Source organism: Lynx rufus, unplaced genomic scaffold, assembly GCF_022079265.1.
Source record: "Lynx rufus isolate CCGP_SWC_20201006 ecotype Redwood Valley unplaced genomic scaffold, mLynRuf1.p SCAF_5, whole genome shotgun sequence".
Lineage (NCBI taxonomy): Eukaryota > Metazoa > Chordata > Mammalia > Carnivora > Felidae > Lynx > Lynx rufus.
In genome coordinates, this window is record NW_025814867.1 from 87,612,347 (window position 1) to 87,630,995 (window position 18,649).

Genomic DNA, 18,649 nt, shown 5'->3' on the forward strand with positions numbered 1-18,649 from the left:
CTGAAGTTTTAATGCATCACAATAAGCCCTTGACTTTTTTCTAGTAAGAAAGAGCAAGAAGAATCTTCATAAGCCTCCTAGAAATACTTCCCACCAAAAGTTTCTCAAAAGAAGCCCTAAGTCAACAGTATAGTCCTAATTCAGGGTTTGCAAACTAATACAACAGGCAAAGTGAAAACACCAGGCAGCACCTGGAAATGTCCAAATAAGAAACAACCTGTAGATGAGTTCTCTGCGCTGGTAAAATGTTTTCAAGTCCACCTTCCCAGCTCCAGAATACCAGAGGAAAAGGCAAGAGAATGTCACTTTTTCCTGCCTCTCCGCTTGTTCTTGTCTTTGCCTTTACCTTTGGAATCCTTGATATCATCTTTGTCCTTCTTAGGCATTTTGAAACCACCAAGTTCCCTCCGTACCATAGTGCCTCGCCACCAGGCCTGGAGCTAGAAGAGAAAGGGGGAGTGAGTACAATTTATAGCTTGCCTGATAAGCTGCATCCTTTCTGCAGAAGGGAGTTGTTTTTTCCTACAGTTACTTCTGTCTGAAGAACGGTGTCTGTCTGAAACATGGAAGCGGCCATGCCTGCTGTAGCTACAGCAATGCTGCCCTGCGGTGCAGGACCCAGAGCTTAAGCCACAGAATCTAAAGTTCTCAAGGACTGAAAATAAAAGGAATCTGATAAGGCCAGTCTTCTCCTTTACACTTAAAAACCTGACTCCCTTGTACTGTTTCTCTTTATGAACGGCCAAGTTCCCCACATCTAAACCATTTGATCCAACAGGGATGTTAGCTGGGACACAGGCAAAAGTAAGCATTCAGTCAAAAACGTACAGATAATTTAGATGGCTTCAATAGGCTCCCTGGTGCATTTCTTGGCTTCAGTGATTGATTAAAGGATTGATTGAGGGATCCTCTTCCAAAAAGGATCTCGATAGCTCTCTTGAATATTTTAGTCATAGACACAACTGTTCTGAATACAGTCTGCGCTACTTCAAAATCAGACTAAGCCCTAAAAACTGGAAGCAAATCCATTAGTGAAAACAAAGGTGGTCTTCAGCTAGTCTTTACATTTTTGCTGTAAATCAAGGAATCCTGCCAAATAGGAAACACCATAGAAGCTCAATAAATCCTTGCTAACTGTACATCTGACACTCTCCTAATGGAAAGCTCATATTTGGGTTTGGATGCCTGGTTCTGAATGTACTTTAAAGCTTACTTTCTTAATCTACCCCATAATATACATCACAAACTACTGTTTACACACTGTAGGATCTCTCTCAGCAGACACACTTCTTTCAGAGAGCAGGGCAATCCTCTCAACAACAGTTTGGTTCCAGCTGATGTTATTTTTGCTTGAAAATATTCCCCAGAATCTGACCTATCAGTTTCAACATCACTAATATTCACAAGTCCATATAAAACTAATGTTAATCTTTTTTTTCTAAACTGCTCTTTATTCCCTATACCTTTTTTGAAAATAGCTCATCAGAACCTAGAAGATAGGCTGGGCTAACTTCTATAAATAGAATTTTAAGAAGCTCCTCTAGGGGCACCTGGCTGGCTCAATCAGTAGAGCATGTGACTCTTGATCTTCAGGTCTTGAGTTCAAGCCCCACACTGCGGGCAGAGTCTACCTGAAAAAATAAATTTAAAAAAGAAGAACAAGAGGCTCCTCCAAGAGCTGTTTCGATTATTAATAGTATTCTTAAATTTGACCTCTGGGCACAAGTTCTAGCTCCAGCTTCCCCTGCTAACCACCACTTTCCTCCCTGATTAAGAGGTGGGGATGTGTCCTTTGCTATGTTAGCTCTCTCCCTGCACCGAGGACTATAGTCAAATTCCAATAATAACAAAAAGCCATGCTTCCTTACAGATCTCCCATCCATGCTTCATAACAAAGGAGAGATACTTTGTGTTCCTCAGTGTTAGGCCAGCTATGGGATTGAAGGTGCCCTAAGATGTCAGTTCTGGCTTTCCACCTGTAAGACGCTCTTGAGTTCCAAGTGATCCTGTTCTATCTTCTTCCTGGTCTTCTCCTTTTCTATCCGATCTTCAATGATGACCTGTTCAAACTCCCTTATCTATAAAAGTAGACATTAATCGTAGGTTATAAGACTGTCTTGGCAAGGTGTGGCCCAGCCAGCCCTGCACTTTTAATATAAAATTTGAACATAAAGCTTGCCAAATCTAAAGATAAACCAAAGAAAAAAAAAGTTTACTGGATTCCTAAATGGTAAATACTCAATGTATATTAACTTTATAATTGTACCCCCCCGTTTTTTCAGTTTGAATAATTCAAATTTGCATAGTCTTGCATAAAAATGAAATACTAACTTGATGTGTGATTAGTGACCTCAAAATAATGTAATTTTTTTAGCTCCTAGAATGTATGCATACAAATAGCAGCAGCCACCTTTTAAAAGAGAAATTTGGGAAATTTTACATTTATTCAATGATGAAACCATAATCAGAGCTTTTTAAAAATCATAATTTACTGGGGCGCCTGGGTGGCGCAGTCGGTTAAGCGTCCGACTTCAGCCAGGTCACGATCTCACGGTCCGTGAGTTCGAGCCCCGCGTCGGGCTCTGGGCTGATGGCTCAGAGCCTGGAGCCTGTTTCCGATTCTGTGTCTCCCTCTCTCTCTGCCCCTCCACCGTTCATGCTCTGTCTCTCTCTGTCCCAAAAATAAATAAACGTTGAAAAAAAAATTTAAAAAAAAAAAAATAAAAATCATAATTTACAGATTATCTTCAGAGACCATAAAATAGAAATGATAAATTAGTATCTATCTCAAGAGGTTGTTGTGAGCATTAAATAGTTTATAAATGTGAAATACTAGTAAAGTGCCTGGGACAGAGCAAGCACCATGTAAGTGTTAGCTGCTGCCATCACTGTCCCCATCATCGATGTTGTTACCATCATCATCACAGGATAGCCTCTCAGTGATTTACAGGCACACCTCCACTTTGTCACCAGAAACAGCAGTACCCACCTACTATAGCTCGGCTACCACCCACTCCCTGGTGCTCAGTCTTACACCATCGAGACTGTTTCCTTACCATTTTTGCAAGGTCTTGAAGGTGTGCTAAGTCACTGGCCTTAGCAGATTTGAGAGCATTTAGTTCATTCTGTTTCATTTCTGTGTCCTTATCAAATTTCTCCATCCAGAACTCTAGCTTCTCCTCAAGTTTCTGTTTGGAAAGAACATTAAAACATGGCTCCCACCAGGCACAAAACCTTATATACTGTATGAAATCATTTATATAAGGTTCAAGAACAGGCAAAACTTTTCTCTCGTGATAAAAGTCAGAATCGTGGCTCCTTCTAGGGGTGGCTTGCTTTATTTGATTGGGAAGGGGGCACGAGGGAAATTTCTGGAATGTTGTAAATGTGCTATCTGGGTGGTGGTGGTTCCAGGAGTTTATATATGTAAATGTTCATCAAACTATATGCTTAATATTTGTATATTTAATATGATTACTCAATTTAAAAACGGGGAAGAGGCCCTTCCAGGTGTCTGGATGAGGGAAATTGGAAAGGAATAAAAGATAGGTAGAAAATTCTGAAGGATAAGGGATGGCATCAGACATCTCTTTGATTAATAACAGTAAATACCAGTTGGGAAGGGTACAATGTCTTCAGATTCCTAAAAACTAATCAATGTGAATCTAAGATTCTATAACCTAGCCAACCTTGCATTCAAATGTGACAGAAAGAAAGAACATAACTGGTCTTTCTAAAAGAGTTGCTCAAGAGTATATTTTAGCCAAGTAAAATGAAAGAGATAGTATGTGGGAGAAACAATAAAATGTATACTTAAGCTACATAATATACTTTTTAAAATTAAATCATAATCTGTAACTAAAATCCCAAATTAGGCAGTGTAGTCTCATGGAAGGAGCACAGACAGGTTCTGAAGGCAGACTGCCTAGGTTCAGCTCCCAACTCTGGCACTCAAATAAGTTAAATTCTCTAAAGCTTCACTTCTCTCATTTGTAGAAAGGAAACATATAAGGAATGATTTCACCATGGGACATAGAAGAGGAAAAGAAGAGGTAAGTGAAAGCTTTGCTTTAATAAAGACAAGAAGATACAGATATTAACTAGACTTAAGAAGAAGAGTAAAGTGTAAATATGTATGTTCAAATGCTAAGGGTTACCACTCCAAGCACAGAATGTATAACTTCCAAACCCCTAGGTCACATACTTGGAGTACCTCAAGAAGGAGACTTTAGGTGGTACACTTACATGGGATTTTTAAAAAATATGATTCAACTAATCATTCTGATTAAGTTAAAGAGAACATACCAGTTTGATGCAGTCATGTCTTTAACATCTTTCAAACTCTTGTTAACACATTTTTTAAAGTTTATTTTGAGAGAGAGAGAGAGGGAGAGAGACAGGGAGGGGCAGAGAGAGGGAGAGAGAGAATCCCAAGCAGGCTCCGCACTGTCAGCACAGAGCCTGACTGGGGCTCTAACTCGAACCATGAGATTGTGACCTGAGCCAAAATTAAGAGTTGGAGCCTAACTGACTGAGCCACCCAGGTGCCCCAGTTTTTTTCTAAGTTTTTTGTTTTGTTTTGTTTTGTTTTTTGAGAGAGAGTGAGCGTGGAGGGCAGAAAGGAAATCCCAAGCAGGCTCAACGCTGCCAGCCAGAGCCTGACCCAGGGCTTGATCTTATGAACCGTGAGATCATGACCTGTGCTGATACCAAGAGTTTGACGCTTAACTGACTGAGCTGCCCAGGTGCCCCTTTTTCTTTTTTTTTTTTTTTTTTTTTTTAATTTTTTTTTTTTCAACGTTTATTTATTTTTGGGACAGAGAGAGACAGAGCATGAACGGGGGAGGGGCAGAGAGAGAGGGAGACACAGAATCGGAAGCAGGCTCCAGGCTCTGAGCCATCAGCCCAGAGCCCGATGCGGGGCTCGAACTCACGGACCGCGAGATCATGACCTGGCTGAAGTCGGACGCTTAACCGACTGCGCCACCCAGGCGCCCCCCCCTTTTTCTTTTTTTAACAAAAAGAGAAGAGTCTCCAGGCAGGCAAGAAAAACTGGTTAAAATGTAATCACATCATTTGGTATTTATTGTACTTCTATTTATTTTGATTTCTACTTGCGACAAATGGTACTGGTTTTTCTTTCATAGTAATAATACAAAAATCTTAATTGAAAATAAATTGATATAGTTGTTTAGGTGAGTAATTATGTACAAAACAGTACAATGCAGGTGGTATGCAGATATTATAAAACTGTGAAAATGGTGTGCAAATAACAAGTTTGCACTAGAGAGCAAGAAATTGAACAATAAAAATGCCATGATTCCAACAAAAGGAAAGAAACAACAAAGCTTGAAAAGCAGGGAACAGAGGATGGAAACAGTAAGTAGAAACAAATGAAAAATTACAATAAAAACAAATTGAGGTAAATTTCCCTATAAAAATAGATTTTTAAAAATCAATCTATGAAGTATTTATAAAAACCACAGCTAAAACTGTATAATCAAAGCAAAAAGAATGCAGGTTTGGCAGTTAATATCTGGCAAAACAGAACTCAAGCCAAAAATATTAAATAAGAGAAAAACATTTTATACTGAGAAAAACATGCTCTATTATTACTGTTATGAAGTTTTATACTCATGCCATTTTGGAATATATAAAGCAAACATTATTAGAAATATAAGAAATTGACAGGTCCACAATGATCTTGGGAGACTGTCACACTTCTCTGAAATTAATAGCCCAAGTAAATCAAAATAAGTAATAATATGAAGAATTTGACAGACTGTTAGACATTTATACAAAACTTGTACCTAACAGAGAATACACATTCTTTTCAAATACCCATGGAATATTCATGTAACTTGAGCATATATTAAGCCTAAATAAGGGCTCAACAGATTCCAGCAGGCACGAATCTTACGTTTTACATTCTGAGACCACAACGGAAGACAGTAGGAGTGTAGACCTCAAAGTGTTGCCGTAAGCAATAGAAAGACAGCCTAGGGGCACCTGGGTGGCTCAGTCAGTTAAGCAACCAACTTGATTTCTACTCTTGCTTTTGGCTCAGGTCATGATCTCAGGGTCATGAGATCAAGCCCCCCATAGGGCTCTGCGCTGACAGTGCAGAGCCTGCTTAGGATTCTCTCACGTGCCCTTTCTCTGCCCCTCCCCCACGCTCTCTCTCTCAAAATAAACTTTAAAAAATGTGTTAACAAGGGTTAGAAAGATGTTAAAGACATGACTGCATCAAACTGCTATGTTCTGCCTGCTTGGGATTCTCCCCCTGCCCAGCCCCTCTGCCACTCATGCATGCTCTCTCTCAAAGTGAACTTCAAAAAAAAAAAAAAAAAAGAAATACACTTTTAAATAACTCATGGGTTAAGGAAATAACAAATTATAATGCCTATAATTTATTTAAAGGCGTGAAAAAGGTAAGGTGGATTAATGGAGGAAGGATGTATAGATCTGTGATGAAGCAAGAAAAAAATGTTAATGGTAGAATCTACCACTATTGGAGTGGTCACTGTAGAATTCTTTTAACTCTGTGTATGTTCGGAAATACTAATAATAAAATGTTGGGGAGAAATAAATAAATTAGAAATTATTTAGAAGGGAAGGGGCACCTGGGTGGCTCAATTAGGTGAGTATCCAACTCTTGATTTCGGCTCAGGTCATGATCTCTTGGGGTCTGTGAGATCGAGCCCTGCATCGGCCTTTGTGCTGACAGCACGGAGCCTACTTGGGACTCTCTCTATACCTTTATCCCTGCTCCTGCCCCACTCGTGCTCATGCACGTTCTATTTCTCTCTCAAAATAAATAAACACTTAAAAAAAATATTTGGAAAAAAATGACAACGTAAGCATTATGTATCAAAACCTGTATACTGCAGCCAAACAGTAGTCAGAAAATATGTTGGGTTACATGCGTATAGTAGAAAATAATAAAATTTGAAAATAGGTGAATTGAGCTTTTAAGAAACTAGACAAAGATTAGCAACATAAGCTCGAAAGAAGTATAAGAAAATAATTACTGAAAATTAAAGCAAAAACCACTGTGAAAGGGAAAAGATTTGCTCGATAAAGCCAAAAGATAGTTTTTGTGAAGACCAATAAAATGGTCAAAAGTTTGACAAATCTCAGCAAGAAAAAGGGAGAAAAGATACAATTTTTTAAAAATAAAGATGAAGGGGCGCCTGGGTGGCGCAGTCGGTTAAGCGTCCGACTTCAGCCAGGTCACGATCTCGCGGTCCGTGAGTTCGAGCCCCACATCAGGCTCTGGGCTGATGGCTCAGAGCCTGGAGCCTGTTTCCGATTCTGTGTCTCCCTCTCTCTGTGCCCCTACCCCGTTCATGCTCTGTCTCTCTCTGTCCCAAAAATAAATAAAAAACGTGGAAAAAAAAAACAAACAAAAAAACAAAAAAAAATAAAAATAAAGATGAAAATGATAATTATAGAAATAAAGGAAAATTTTAAATTGTAAGAGACTTTGGAGCATATTTTTATACTAATAAATTTGAAATGAATGTTTAGATAAAACAAATCATTTCTAGGAAGGCATAAGTTACCAAAAATGACTCAAAAAGAGACTCTTTACGTGAAAACATCAATAAACATTTAAAAAATTTTAAAAGTAGCCAAACTTCTCCCCTTGAAGATGATACCCAGACAAGACTGTCTACGACTAAAGTTTACCAAAGTTTGAAGGAACAGATAATAATCTATTTGCTTTATTTATATTTTTAGGTTTCAGAGCATAAAAAGATAGAAAGCTTCCCAACTCAAGCTGCTAAACTAGCATAACTGATAGCAACATAAAGAACACCAAAAAATAAATCCAAAGGTCAACCTTGTTTATGGAATATATAAATACAAAATAAAAATCTACAAATCAATCTAGCAGTCTGGTAAAAGAATAATATATTAAGAACAAGTAGGGTTTAACTCAAGAACTTATTTATTTTTTAAAAGAAATTTTTTATGTTATTTTTGAGAGAGAGAGAGAGAGTGTGTGTGTGTGTGTGTGTGTGTCTGTGTGTGAACGGAGGAAGAGGCAGAGAGAGAGGGAGACACAATCTGAAGCAGGCTCCAGGCTCCAAGCTGTCAGCACAGAGCCCAACGGGGCTCAAACTCATGAACTGCAAGATCATGACCTGAGCAAAAGTTGGATGTTTAACTAACTGAGCCACCCAGGTGCCCCTATCCCAAGAATTTAAAAATGACTCAACATCAATAAATCTATTAATATATTTTACTTTATTAAAAAATTAAAAGCCCGTATCATCTCAATGGATGAAAAAAATCCATCTCATAAAACTTGAATACTCATTCTAGATTAAAAAACAAACTCAGCAAGACCAAAAGGAAACTTCCTTAACTTGATAAACGTTTATCTACCATAAGCCTACAGGGTACACTTCATACAATCCCCATTCATGCCAGTTATCAATTTATTGCCTCTCAACTCTAAAATGCATCCTTCACCAGCCAGTTTTGTCAACCTGGATGCTTGCTGTAAACAGTTCTCTTTTGCCAGCTGGCATAATGCTAAATTTTGTCAGTAGAGGTCGCTGGAAGGACATGAGGGAGGGAGCTGCTCCTTGATTCCACTGTGCTTCATCGTTTGTTCCTGGGGCAGGGCTGGCAGTAGCATGTGTGTGGGACATTTATGCCACTTGTTCACCAACAAGTTTTGTTGGTACAACAGGAGGATTCTTGCTTACCAATCAGTCCACAGTTCCTGCTTGCCAGGTTTATCCCACTAGCTATGATCCTGCTCTGACCCCAGGCAACAAAGCAAACATCTCTGTTTATTTCTTCCTTGGATTCTGTCCTTCAGCCCTAAGATGTTCTTTAGAGTTCTCTTTTATCCTTTCTTTGTAGCCAGTCCCTTATTATCAGTTAATGATTCTTTTGTTAAGTGTTCCCTGCTGAAATTACTGCTGTGGTTTCTGTCACCTAACTGAACCATGTTACAAAATTGGTACCAAAAATAGTTTCTCTCCCACCTTCTCATTCATATATCTTACTAAGGCATCCAAAGTCCTTGCCAATTCCTATTCATCAGATACAATCAACATAACACAGTGGACAACTACAGTGCTTTATAGAAAGTCAAAGCAAGCAGTATCTCTGCAGACCACATTATAGCAGAGAACAGGAGAACTGACATGGCCCTGATGTGAGCCTGTGAGGGTGTACTGTTGGCCCTGCCAGGTAAAAGCAAATTACTTCCGGAGGTTTTTTCACACTGGTTTAGAGGCAAAGGCTTTGTTCAAGTTAAGGTTAATAGGTGCCTACCAAATGCCAGTGGCCTTCGAAGAAGTTCTTCAGTCAAGATACTACATCTGCAAGTGTAGCTGCAATTGGAATCATCACCTGATTACACTTAAAGCAGTTCACAGTCATTATCCAAGATCATGCAGCTCTACAGGCTACACAGCTGAGTTAAATAGGAATGTCATAAGCATCACTACCTCTGCTTCTTTCAAGTCTTTTTTTTGTTGGCACTAATTTCTGCAGTTGCGGCAGGGGCACAGCATTTGCTTATGATTTACTGTGTTGGCAGAGAGGGGAAGTTCCAGAGACTTCTACTTGGCCCTTACTACCATAATGGCCCTTACTCCATAGGTCAGAGAGCCAATGTGGAAATTCTGTCTGTTGCCAAGTATGTCTACTCCAATTATACGTTCAGTAACTGGGGAAATAACCACAGGGTGGATCCACAGAAGTGGGCCCAGAGTCCATCAGACTTAAGACTCCATCTATCACCTGAGCACTATAATCCCTCATTTTGAGTAGGGACCATTTGAGTGCTGTTTTGGGTTCCCAGGAGTTAATATCAGTTCAAAGCCAATGCTCAGTAATCTGAAAAAATCTGGATATTTTCTTTTTTCCAGTGCATAGTAACTCTAACAAATAGCCACAGTTCCCTTTGAGTAAGTAGGCTTAGAGGAAGATTCGCAGTCTATGCCTGCGGTAATGCTGCAGAGTTCATCCTCAGGGGGACCTGTCCCCTTCAATTAAGGGGCTTTGGTCTTTGAATTGACTTATATCTGGAAATCAGAGGAAAAACCATGACTCTTCATTGTGGTGGTTCAAATCAGGGTTTTGGCTACTAGACTTGGATTTTCTTCTGTTATATACATCAAGTAATTCTTTATCAGGCTACTCACCAATTTTGCTCTTAGGGATACCACGATTAATTAGCCATTGCTAAATATCCCTATGGGCAAAGGCATTCTGATTTCCAGTATATCCTTGCTACCCTTCATGGTAAATGTGTTCACATGTCTTTAGCAGGGAAGTGCTGTCACATGTCCTCTGGCACTCCAGGGCCCCATCACCCCACTGAAACCAGAGAAGCCATTTCAGTGAGACATCACCCGTGATCTTACCTGGCCTACACAGGAAAGCAACCAAAGACCTTTCTGAGGACATAGGTGCTCCCCTCACTAATGTATTTCTCAATGCCTTCGTATAGGAGTGTCTTCTAGGAAGAAATGTCTCACAGAAACTCGTTACAGGTATAGATAGGTGTTCAGCGACAGATTTGTAGATCACACAAATTCACTCTGATATTCCTATTTCTCCTCCAAATCATAGCAGGGAAGCTCCGGCATCTCCACCTCATTAAATGTGGGCCATTGTTGAATCCAAGTTTAAAGCAACTGTTAAAAGTCACCTCCAGCTTCACAAGCTATCACACTGAATCCACAATCTCTAGTAAGTATATCCATATCAAGGAACATGACTCAATCTAGCATTATATTCTACCCTCCTTGGTCTAACACCCTTAGAATCCATTCCCAAACATGTCTCCCAGGTTTCTGCCAATATATATTAGAAAAGTCTCGTAATTTGTCAGGTGTATAAGCCATTTCCTTCTGAATTATAGTTATCCGAGTTACCTGTATCCCTGGAACTTGCTGAGATTTCACTCTAGTTATGGATCCTGGGACAATAGGAGTGATTTGTGCTGGGTCTTGAGAGTGAGCATCTGCCTCAGATGAAGTTATTACCACAGCATTTTCAGGGAAAGTAAAACTAATCTCCTCAGACCCTGGAGGGCAGACTACTTCCACTGGTAAGGCAGGCTGAGTTACTTGGGGGTACAAGATTATCAATTACATCTGAATTCATCCAGATAGTCCCATTCCAAGTTTTGGGGCCCCATTATTTCCCAACGAATGCCCTAACTTGCACATGAGAAATGTGGCATGCCCATGAACTCATGTGCAATACTGACTGAAATACCATTAAAACCAAGAATAGAAAAACAGTGCCCATTATCACTACTACTAATCAACATTACACTTGACACTCTAGCTATACAATAAGCCACAAAATGGAAACAGACATATATTTGACTGCAGTCAAAAAGATTTCTACCTAGAAAATCTGAACAAATCAACTGAAAAACCATTAAAACTAATATGAGAGGACATAACGAATCTATAGCAATATGCAAAAATGAATAGCCCTTCCATACACCATGCATTTAGAAACATATAAGAATGTTTACCATTGTTATAATAGCAAAACTTGGAAACAACCTGGAAGTCCACGGTCAGAAGAATGGTTAACTAAATTTTGATATGTCCCCTCTATGGGATATTATATAACAGTTGTACTTCTATAGGAAACATTAAGACAAAGTAAATTAAAAAAAAAAACCAGAATCTGGAATAATATATATACTATGATATCATTTATGTCACAAATATAAATAAATAGAAGGATAAATACTAAAAACATGTAAGTATTTAGGTACATACACAAGTATGTATATGAAAGAAAAAGATGTGGAAGAAATCTTGGAATGAGGAGTGATTAAGAGAGCTTTCACTTTTTAAAATCTATGTTTCAAATTTTATTTACTTTTTTAAATATTTATTTATTTAGAGAGTGTGAGCAGGGGAGGGGCAGTGAGGATCCCAAGCAGTCTCTGTGCTATCAGCTCAGAGCCTGACACAGGGCTTGAACCCACGACCTGTAGCATCATGACCTGAACCGAAATCAAGAGTTGGACACAACCAACTGAGCCACCCAGGTGACCCTGTGCTGTTTCAAATTTTAATTGAAAAGTATTTATATATTACTTGTGTTATTGGGCTGAATATCTAGGAAACACTGACTTCATCCATCCATTATCCATCTATCCACCAACTCATCTGATTATTAAACACGTGCTAGCTATGCATCTAAGAGTTGAACAGGTAACATGACACATAATCTTTTTTGTTTTGTTTTGTTTTTTGAGAGAGAAAGAGAAAGAGGGGGGAGAGAGAGAGATCCATATTCTTTTTTTTTTTTTTTTTTTTTTGAGAGAGAGAGAGAGAGAGAAAGGGGAAAAGAGAGAAGATCCAAAGCAGGCTCCACACTGTCAGCACACAGCCCAAAGTGGGGCTCGAACCCACAAACTGGGAGACCATGGCCTGAGCCGAAATCAAGAATCAGACACTCAACTGACTGAGCCACCCAAGTGCCACCATGGTACATAATCTTAAATTGCTGGGGTATAAAACCCTGTTCCTAAGAGCCTACCAATTTTTTTTTTCAGTAAAGTCCTATGAGATAGAATCTATAAATTCTATTCTTTCACCACAAATTTGGAACTGTTTACTGAAAATCCATTAGCTTTCTCAAAGGCAGACTGAATCTTTTTTCCTTATTCATCCAACAAAGATATTTTGAAAAACTCCACACATCTTAGTTGATTATTAGTATTATAATTATTAATTAAAACCATTTCAGTCACATATAATTCACACAAGAAGAAATAAGATGAATAAGTAAATATATGAAAAAATGGTCAATTCTATTAGCAAAAGGAAGCAAAATAAGACAACTCATTAAATTAGCACTTTAAAAATATGTAAAATGTCTAGTGTGGTTGAGGATACCTTGAAATTAGTGTCAGCAATTCACATTAGTGATGGTAGTGTAGATTAGAACGTATTAGCAATATTTATCAAGAGTCACAAAATATCAGTCTCTGCACATAGATCAGTGGAACATAAGAGAAAACCCAGAATTGGTCCCATAGCTATATGGTCAACTAATCTCCAACAAAGCAGGAAAGAATACCAAATGGCAAAAAGACAGTCTCTTCAACAATTGGTGTTGGGAAAACTGGACTTTTCTTACACCATATACAAAAATAAGTTCAAAATGGATGAAAGACCTAAATGTGAGACAGGAAGCCATCAAAATCCTAGAGGAGAACACAGGCAGCAATCTCTTTGACCTCACCTGTAGCATATTCTTATTAGACACATCTCTGGAAGCTAGGAAAACAAAAGCACGAAAGCAAAAATGAACTACTGGGACCTCATCAAGATAAAAAGGTTCTGCACAGAGAAGGAAACAATCAGCAAAACTAAAAGGCAACAATGGGAGAAGATACTTGCAAATGACATATCTGATAAAGGAGTACTATCCAAAATCTATAAAGAACTTATCAAACTTAACACCCAAAGAACAAATAATCTAGTTAAGAAATGGGCAGAAGATATGAATAGACATTTTCCCAAAGAAGATATCCAGATGGCTAACACATTAAAAGATGCTCCATATCACTCAACATCAGGGAAATACAAATCAAAACCACAATGAGATACTACCTCACACCTGTCAGAATGGTTAAAATTAACAACACAGGAAACAACATTTGTTGGAGAGGATGTGGAGAAAGGGGAACCCTCTTATACAATTGGTGGAAAGGCAAACTGGTGTTTTCTACTCTGGAAAACAGTATGGATGTTTCTCAAAATGTTAAAAATAGAACTACCCTATGACCCAGCAATTGCACTACTAGGTATTTACCCAAAGGATACAAAAATACTTATTTGAAGGGGCACATGCACCCCCAATGTTTTTAGTAGCATTATCAACAACAGCCAAATTACGGAAAGTGATGAATGGATAAAGAAGATGTGGTATGTATACATTGGAATAATATTCAGATATCAAAAAGAATGAAATCTTGCCATTTGGAATGATGTGGATGGAGCTAGAGTGTGTTATGCTAAGCGAAATAAGTCATTCAGAGAAAGGCAAATACCATATGATTTCACTTCTATGGAATTTAAGAAACAAAACATATGAACATAGGGGAAGGGGAAAAAAGAGAGAGGGAAGAAAACATAAAAGACCCAGACTTAGGGTTGCTGGAGGAGAGGTGGGCAGGGGATAGGCTAAATGGGTGATGGGCATTAAGGAGGGCACTTGTTGTGGTGAGCACTAGGTGTTGTATACAAGTGAAGAATTACTAAATTCTATTCCTGAAACCAATATTACACCACATGTTAACTAACTAGAATTTAAATAAAAACTTTAAAAGAATAAAATAAAACAAGAGGCAAAAAACAAAAAAAAACAAAACAAAATACTAGTCTCTCTGACATAATACTCTCATACTTGAGATTCACCTTTAGTAAATAATTGCAATGAAAGAAAACAGTTATTTGGGCAAAGCTTTCATTACTGCATTATATATAATAATGAAACCTTGGAAATAATATAAATATCCCAAATAAAGGGTAATAAGTAAACTATGGCATGACCATTCAGTAGAACATTATAAAACTATTTTAAATTATTTTATGAAGATAATGTAATAACATGAAAAAATGAGTGAAAAAGCGATTGACGATTAAAAAACAATCTTCCCATTGCCACGTAGTATTCCATTGTGTATATAAACCACAGTTTCTTTATCCATTCATCAGTTGATGGACATTTAGGCTCCTTCCATGATTTGGCAATTGTTGAAAGTGCTGGGATGAGCACTGGGTGTTGTATGGAAACCAATTTGACAATAAATTTCATATTAAAGAAAAAATCTTCCCTCAACTAAGAGTATGTTATTTTTATAATTTTAAAAATCAGTAAATTTTATTTTAAAATTATGACTATGAGGAATCTAGGAGCAAATTTTATAATGCTAAATGATAAAGGCAGAAGATAAAATATTTAACCTGTACTCAAATTACAGCTTTATAAAATATTCATTCATATGGATAACTGTGAGACAAGACATGGGCTACAATTCATTCACTAGGCTGGTAGAATTATGGTTGATTTTTTACTCCTTAAAAAATTTCTTTCCGGGGTGCCTGGGTGGCTCAGTCGGTTAAGTAAGCCTCAGGCTCAGGTCATGGTCTCGCGGTTCATGAGTTCAAGCCCCGCATCAGGCTCTGTGCTGACAGTTCAGAGCCTGGAGCCTGCTTCAGATTCTGTGTCTCCCTGTCTCTCTGCCCTTCCCCTTCTCACACTCTGTCTCTCTCTGTCTCTCTTTCTCAAAAATAAATAAACATTTAAAAATTTTTTCTTTCCTTAAAAAGATTTTTTTTGCCACCCTTGATTTTTTTGTAAGTGGAACACAAATAAATCAGAGGACAGAAAACTTTTGGTGACCTACCTGCTGCTCCTTTCTAAGGAACGTTTCAATTTCCATATGAATCCGATTCTCTTCTTCGGTTTTCAACCTTAGTTTCTGTGAAAATAAACCAATATCAGGAATTCTTGCCAGTAGGGTTTGGAATGAGAAGTTCTCAAGATTAGAGTTGTAGCTGTGACAGTATTTCAGGTTTTCTTTACCAACTGGAGTCCCAAGAATCCTACCACATCACTCTGGGACAACAAATCAGTTCCCTTTAACCCAATTTGTGTTCATGGATGGTGCTGAGCCATGTGTTGGGCATTATGCTGAACACATGCCAGTGTCCAGGACATAAGAACCATAATCCAGTTGCCTGGAAAGTGATGTCATTTAAGGAGAGAAAAATGTTTCAAGGGCACAGTGTTCTTAGGCCTAAAAAAGGAAATTCCAGAGTGCAAGAAGTTTGCAGTCAGAGTCATATACCACACCCATCGAGGAAGTTTTCAAGTAAGTGAGGGACCAGAGAAAGCAGTCCTCCTGAACATGGATGACACTGCTAATGTTTGCTCCTTCTCACCTACCTATTGTTCTTTTAGTCATTTGGTCTTCCTTTTCTAATGAGGGTCTACCCCTTGTTTGTTTCTCCTGGTATTTTTCCAGTGGGATTTCCCATCTCTAAAATTTAGGTTTGAATGAATCTCAGCACGCTTGATTTTATATTTCTTTCTCCTTTTTTTTAAGTTTATTTATTTATTTTGAGAGAGAGAGCATGCATGTGTGTGCAGAAGTCAGGGAGGGGCAGAGACAGAATCCCAAGCAGGCTCCATCCTCTGTGTCAGGCTTAATCTCACAAGAGCCGAAATCAAAGGTCATGAAAGCTTAACCAACTGAGCCACCCCTTGATTTTATATATACGTTTTAATGTTTATTTATTTTTGAGAGAGAGCGAGAGTGTGTGGGAGCAGGGGAGGGTCAGAGAGAGAGAGGGAAACAGAGGATCTGAAGTTGACAGCATAGAGCCCCATGTTGGGCTTGAACTCACAAACTGAGATCTTGACCTGAGAGGAAGTCAGACACTTAACCAATTGAGCCATTCAGGAGTCCCGATTTTATATTTCTTAATGGGGGATAAAAGGTACTTGTTGGGTAAAGAAGGCAGCAGCAAAAACTCACAATAAGTATCTTGTTTGGGGGCGCTTCATTCTGTTTTTATTTTTAATCTCAAATGTGAGAGCTGCAGGAAAGATAGAGCAAAGATCAACAGAGGAGCCCTTCCTCCTCTGTTAGGTGAAGCAGTATGAGGAGTGACAGCCCAAATGCCACCTACCGTGTTCATTCTTAATGTAGCAGTGATTACCTCTATCTCTTCCAGCAAGAGCTCCTCTGTTCTGTTACATTTCTTCTGGGTCTGGGAGATCTGCAGCTCAGTGTTTCTCTTCATATAGCGATTCTCCAGGTTGGTTTTTGCCTTCATCTCTTGCAACTGGTCCTTGAGGTGAGCAATATATTCATTCCGACTCTGTAGAGGTAAGACCAGGCTTCTAAATTAAAATACATTCTACTTCCATTCAGTTCAGCCAGTGGCTAAAGCCTACCTTCTGTATTTATAAATCAACAAGGAACTGGATCCATTTTTCTGCCATCTCACTACAGGAAAGTTAGCCAATAATCAGGGATAGTATAAATGAAAATGAAAGGTAAGTTAGCACCAGGACTGTGAGATTCTTTCCTAAGTACACTATTTGGGTATATATCTTTGGGTATGTATCTTTGTATCTACAAAGATTTCCCATTACTATCTCATTGTGGGAGAAAGAGCACTGGTCTAAATGATCAAAAGAACTGTCTTCTCATGCAAGCCCTCAACAGCTATGGTAACCTGGCCAAGTCAGTTAAACTCTCTAAGTCTTACCTTCTGTCACATAAAAGCATTAACATCTGCCTTGCCTGGTTTATCTTAGCAAGTGATTATAAGAAATTGAATGGAGGATATATGAAAATTCTTTGCAGGTCACAAAGTGCTTGGCAATTTTAAGGTTTCAATATTCATTAAAAAAATATTCAGGGGCACCTGGGTGGCTCAGTCAGTTGAGAGTCCAACTCTTTTTTAAAATTCTTTTCGTGTTTCTTTTTGAGAGAGAGCGAGTGACACACACAAGCAGGGGAGGGGCAGAGAAAGAGGGAGACACAGATTCTGGAGCAGGCTCCAGGCTCTGAGCTGTCAGCACAGAGCCTAACACAGGGCTCAAACCTACAAACCGTGAGATCATGACCTGAACCAAAGTTGGACACTTAACCAACTGAGCCACCTGGGTGCCCCAAGGGTCCAACTCTTGATTACAGCTCAAATCATGATCTCAGAATTGTAGGATCAAGCCCTGTGTCAGGCTCTGCACTCAGCATGGAGCCTGCTTAAGATTCTCTCTCCCTCTGCCCCTCTCCCTGACTCATGTGCTCTCTCTTTAAAATAAATTTTTTTTAAAAATTCATTCAGTATCATACTAAGTTAAACAGTGGAGATCTAATAGACATGGTCCTTGCCCTCATAGACTTTACCATCTAGTGATAGAGATGTGATTAAAAACAAACTTTTTGGGTGTGCCTGGGTGGCTCAGTCAGTTAAGCATCTGACTTTGGCTCAGGTCATGATCTCATGGTTCATGAGTTTGAGCCCTGCATCAGGCTCTGCACTGACAGTGCTGAGCCTGCTTTGGATCCTCTGTCCCCCTCACTCTCTGCCCCTCTCAGCTTGTGTTTTCTCCCTTTCTCTCTTGAAAATAAATAAATATTTTTTTAAAAAAACTTTTTGAGGCGTGTGGCAGGCTCAGTTGGTGGAGCATGTGACTCTTGATCTTGGGGTTGTGAGCTTGAGCCCCACACTGGGTACAGAATTACTTAAAGATAAAATATTTTAAAAACAAAAGCAAAAACATTTTTAAAGGTGCAAGGTATGTAAACTTTTCTTAAGGTGCAAAACACTATTAAAGAATAGAGCAACATTTTCTCATGAGAGAAAATAATAAAGGAGACCTACATTAGATTGGATGGTCTAAATAGGATTCTCTGGGGCACCTGGGTGGCTCAGTCAGTTAACCACTTGACTCTTGATTTCAGCTCAGGTCATAATCTCATGGTTCATGAGTTCTAGTCTCACACTGGGCTCTGCACTGACAGGGTGGAGCCTGCTTGGTATTCTCTCTCTCCCTGTCTCTCTCTGCCCCATTAAAATGTGCATTTTAATTTACATTAAAATGTAAAATATGTACA

The 18,649-nt window shown here is 38.8% G+C and overlaps 1 protein-coding gene across 1 annotated transcript in view; it reads right to left on the reverse strand.

The window, feature by feature from the left end:
* Positions 1-302: 302 nt before the first annotated feature.
* The window catches only part of IQCG (IQ motif containing G), a 56,384-nt gene continuing 38,037 nt past the window's right edge, over positions 303-18,649 (reverse strand). Inside the window, exons 6-10 of the mRNA XM_047100110.1 lie at positions 16,740-16,901; positions 15,422-15,496; positions 3,057-3,188; positions 1,977-2,078; positions 303-440 (exon numbers count right to left, since the gene is read on the reverse strand). Coding sequence (XP_046956066.1) covers positions 303-440; positions 1,977-2,078; positions 3,057-3,188; positions 15,422-15,496; positions 16,740-16,901 — 609 coding nt within the window. The remainder of the gene's footprint in view (positions 441-1,976; positions 2,079-3,056; positions 3,189-15,421; positions 15,497-16,739; positions 16,902-18,649) is intronic.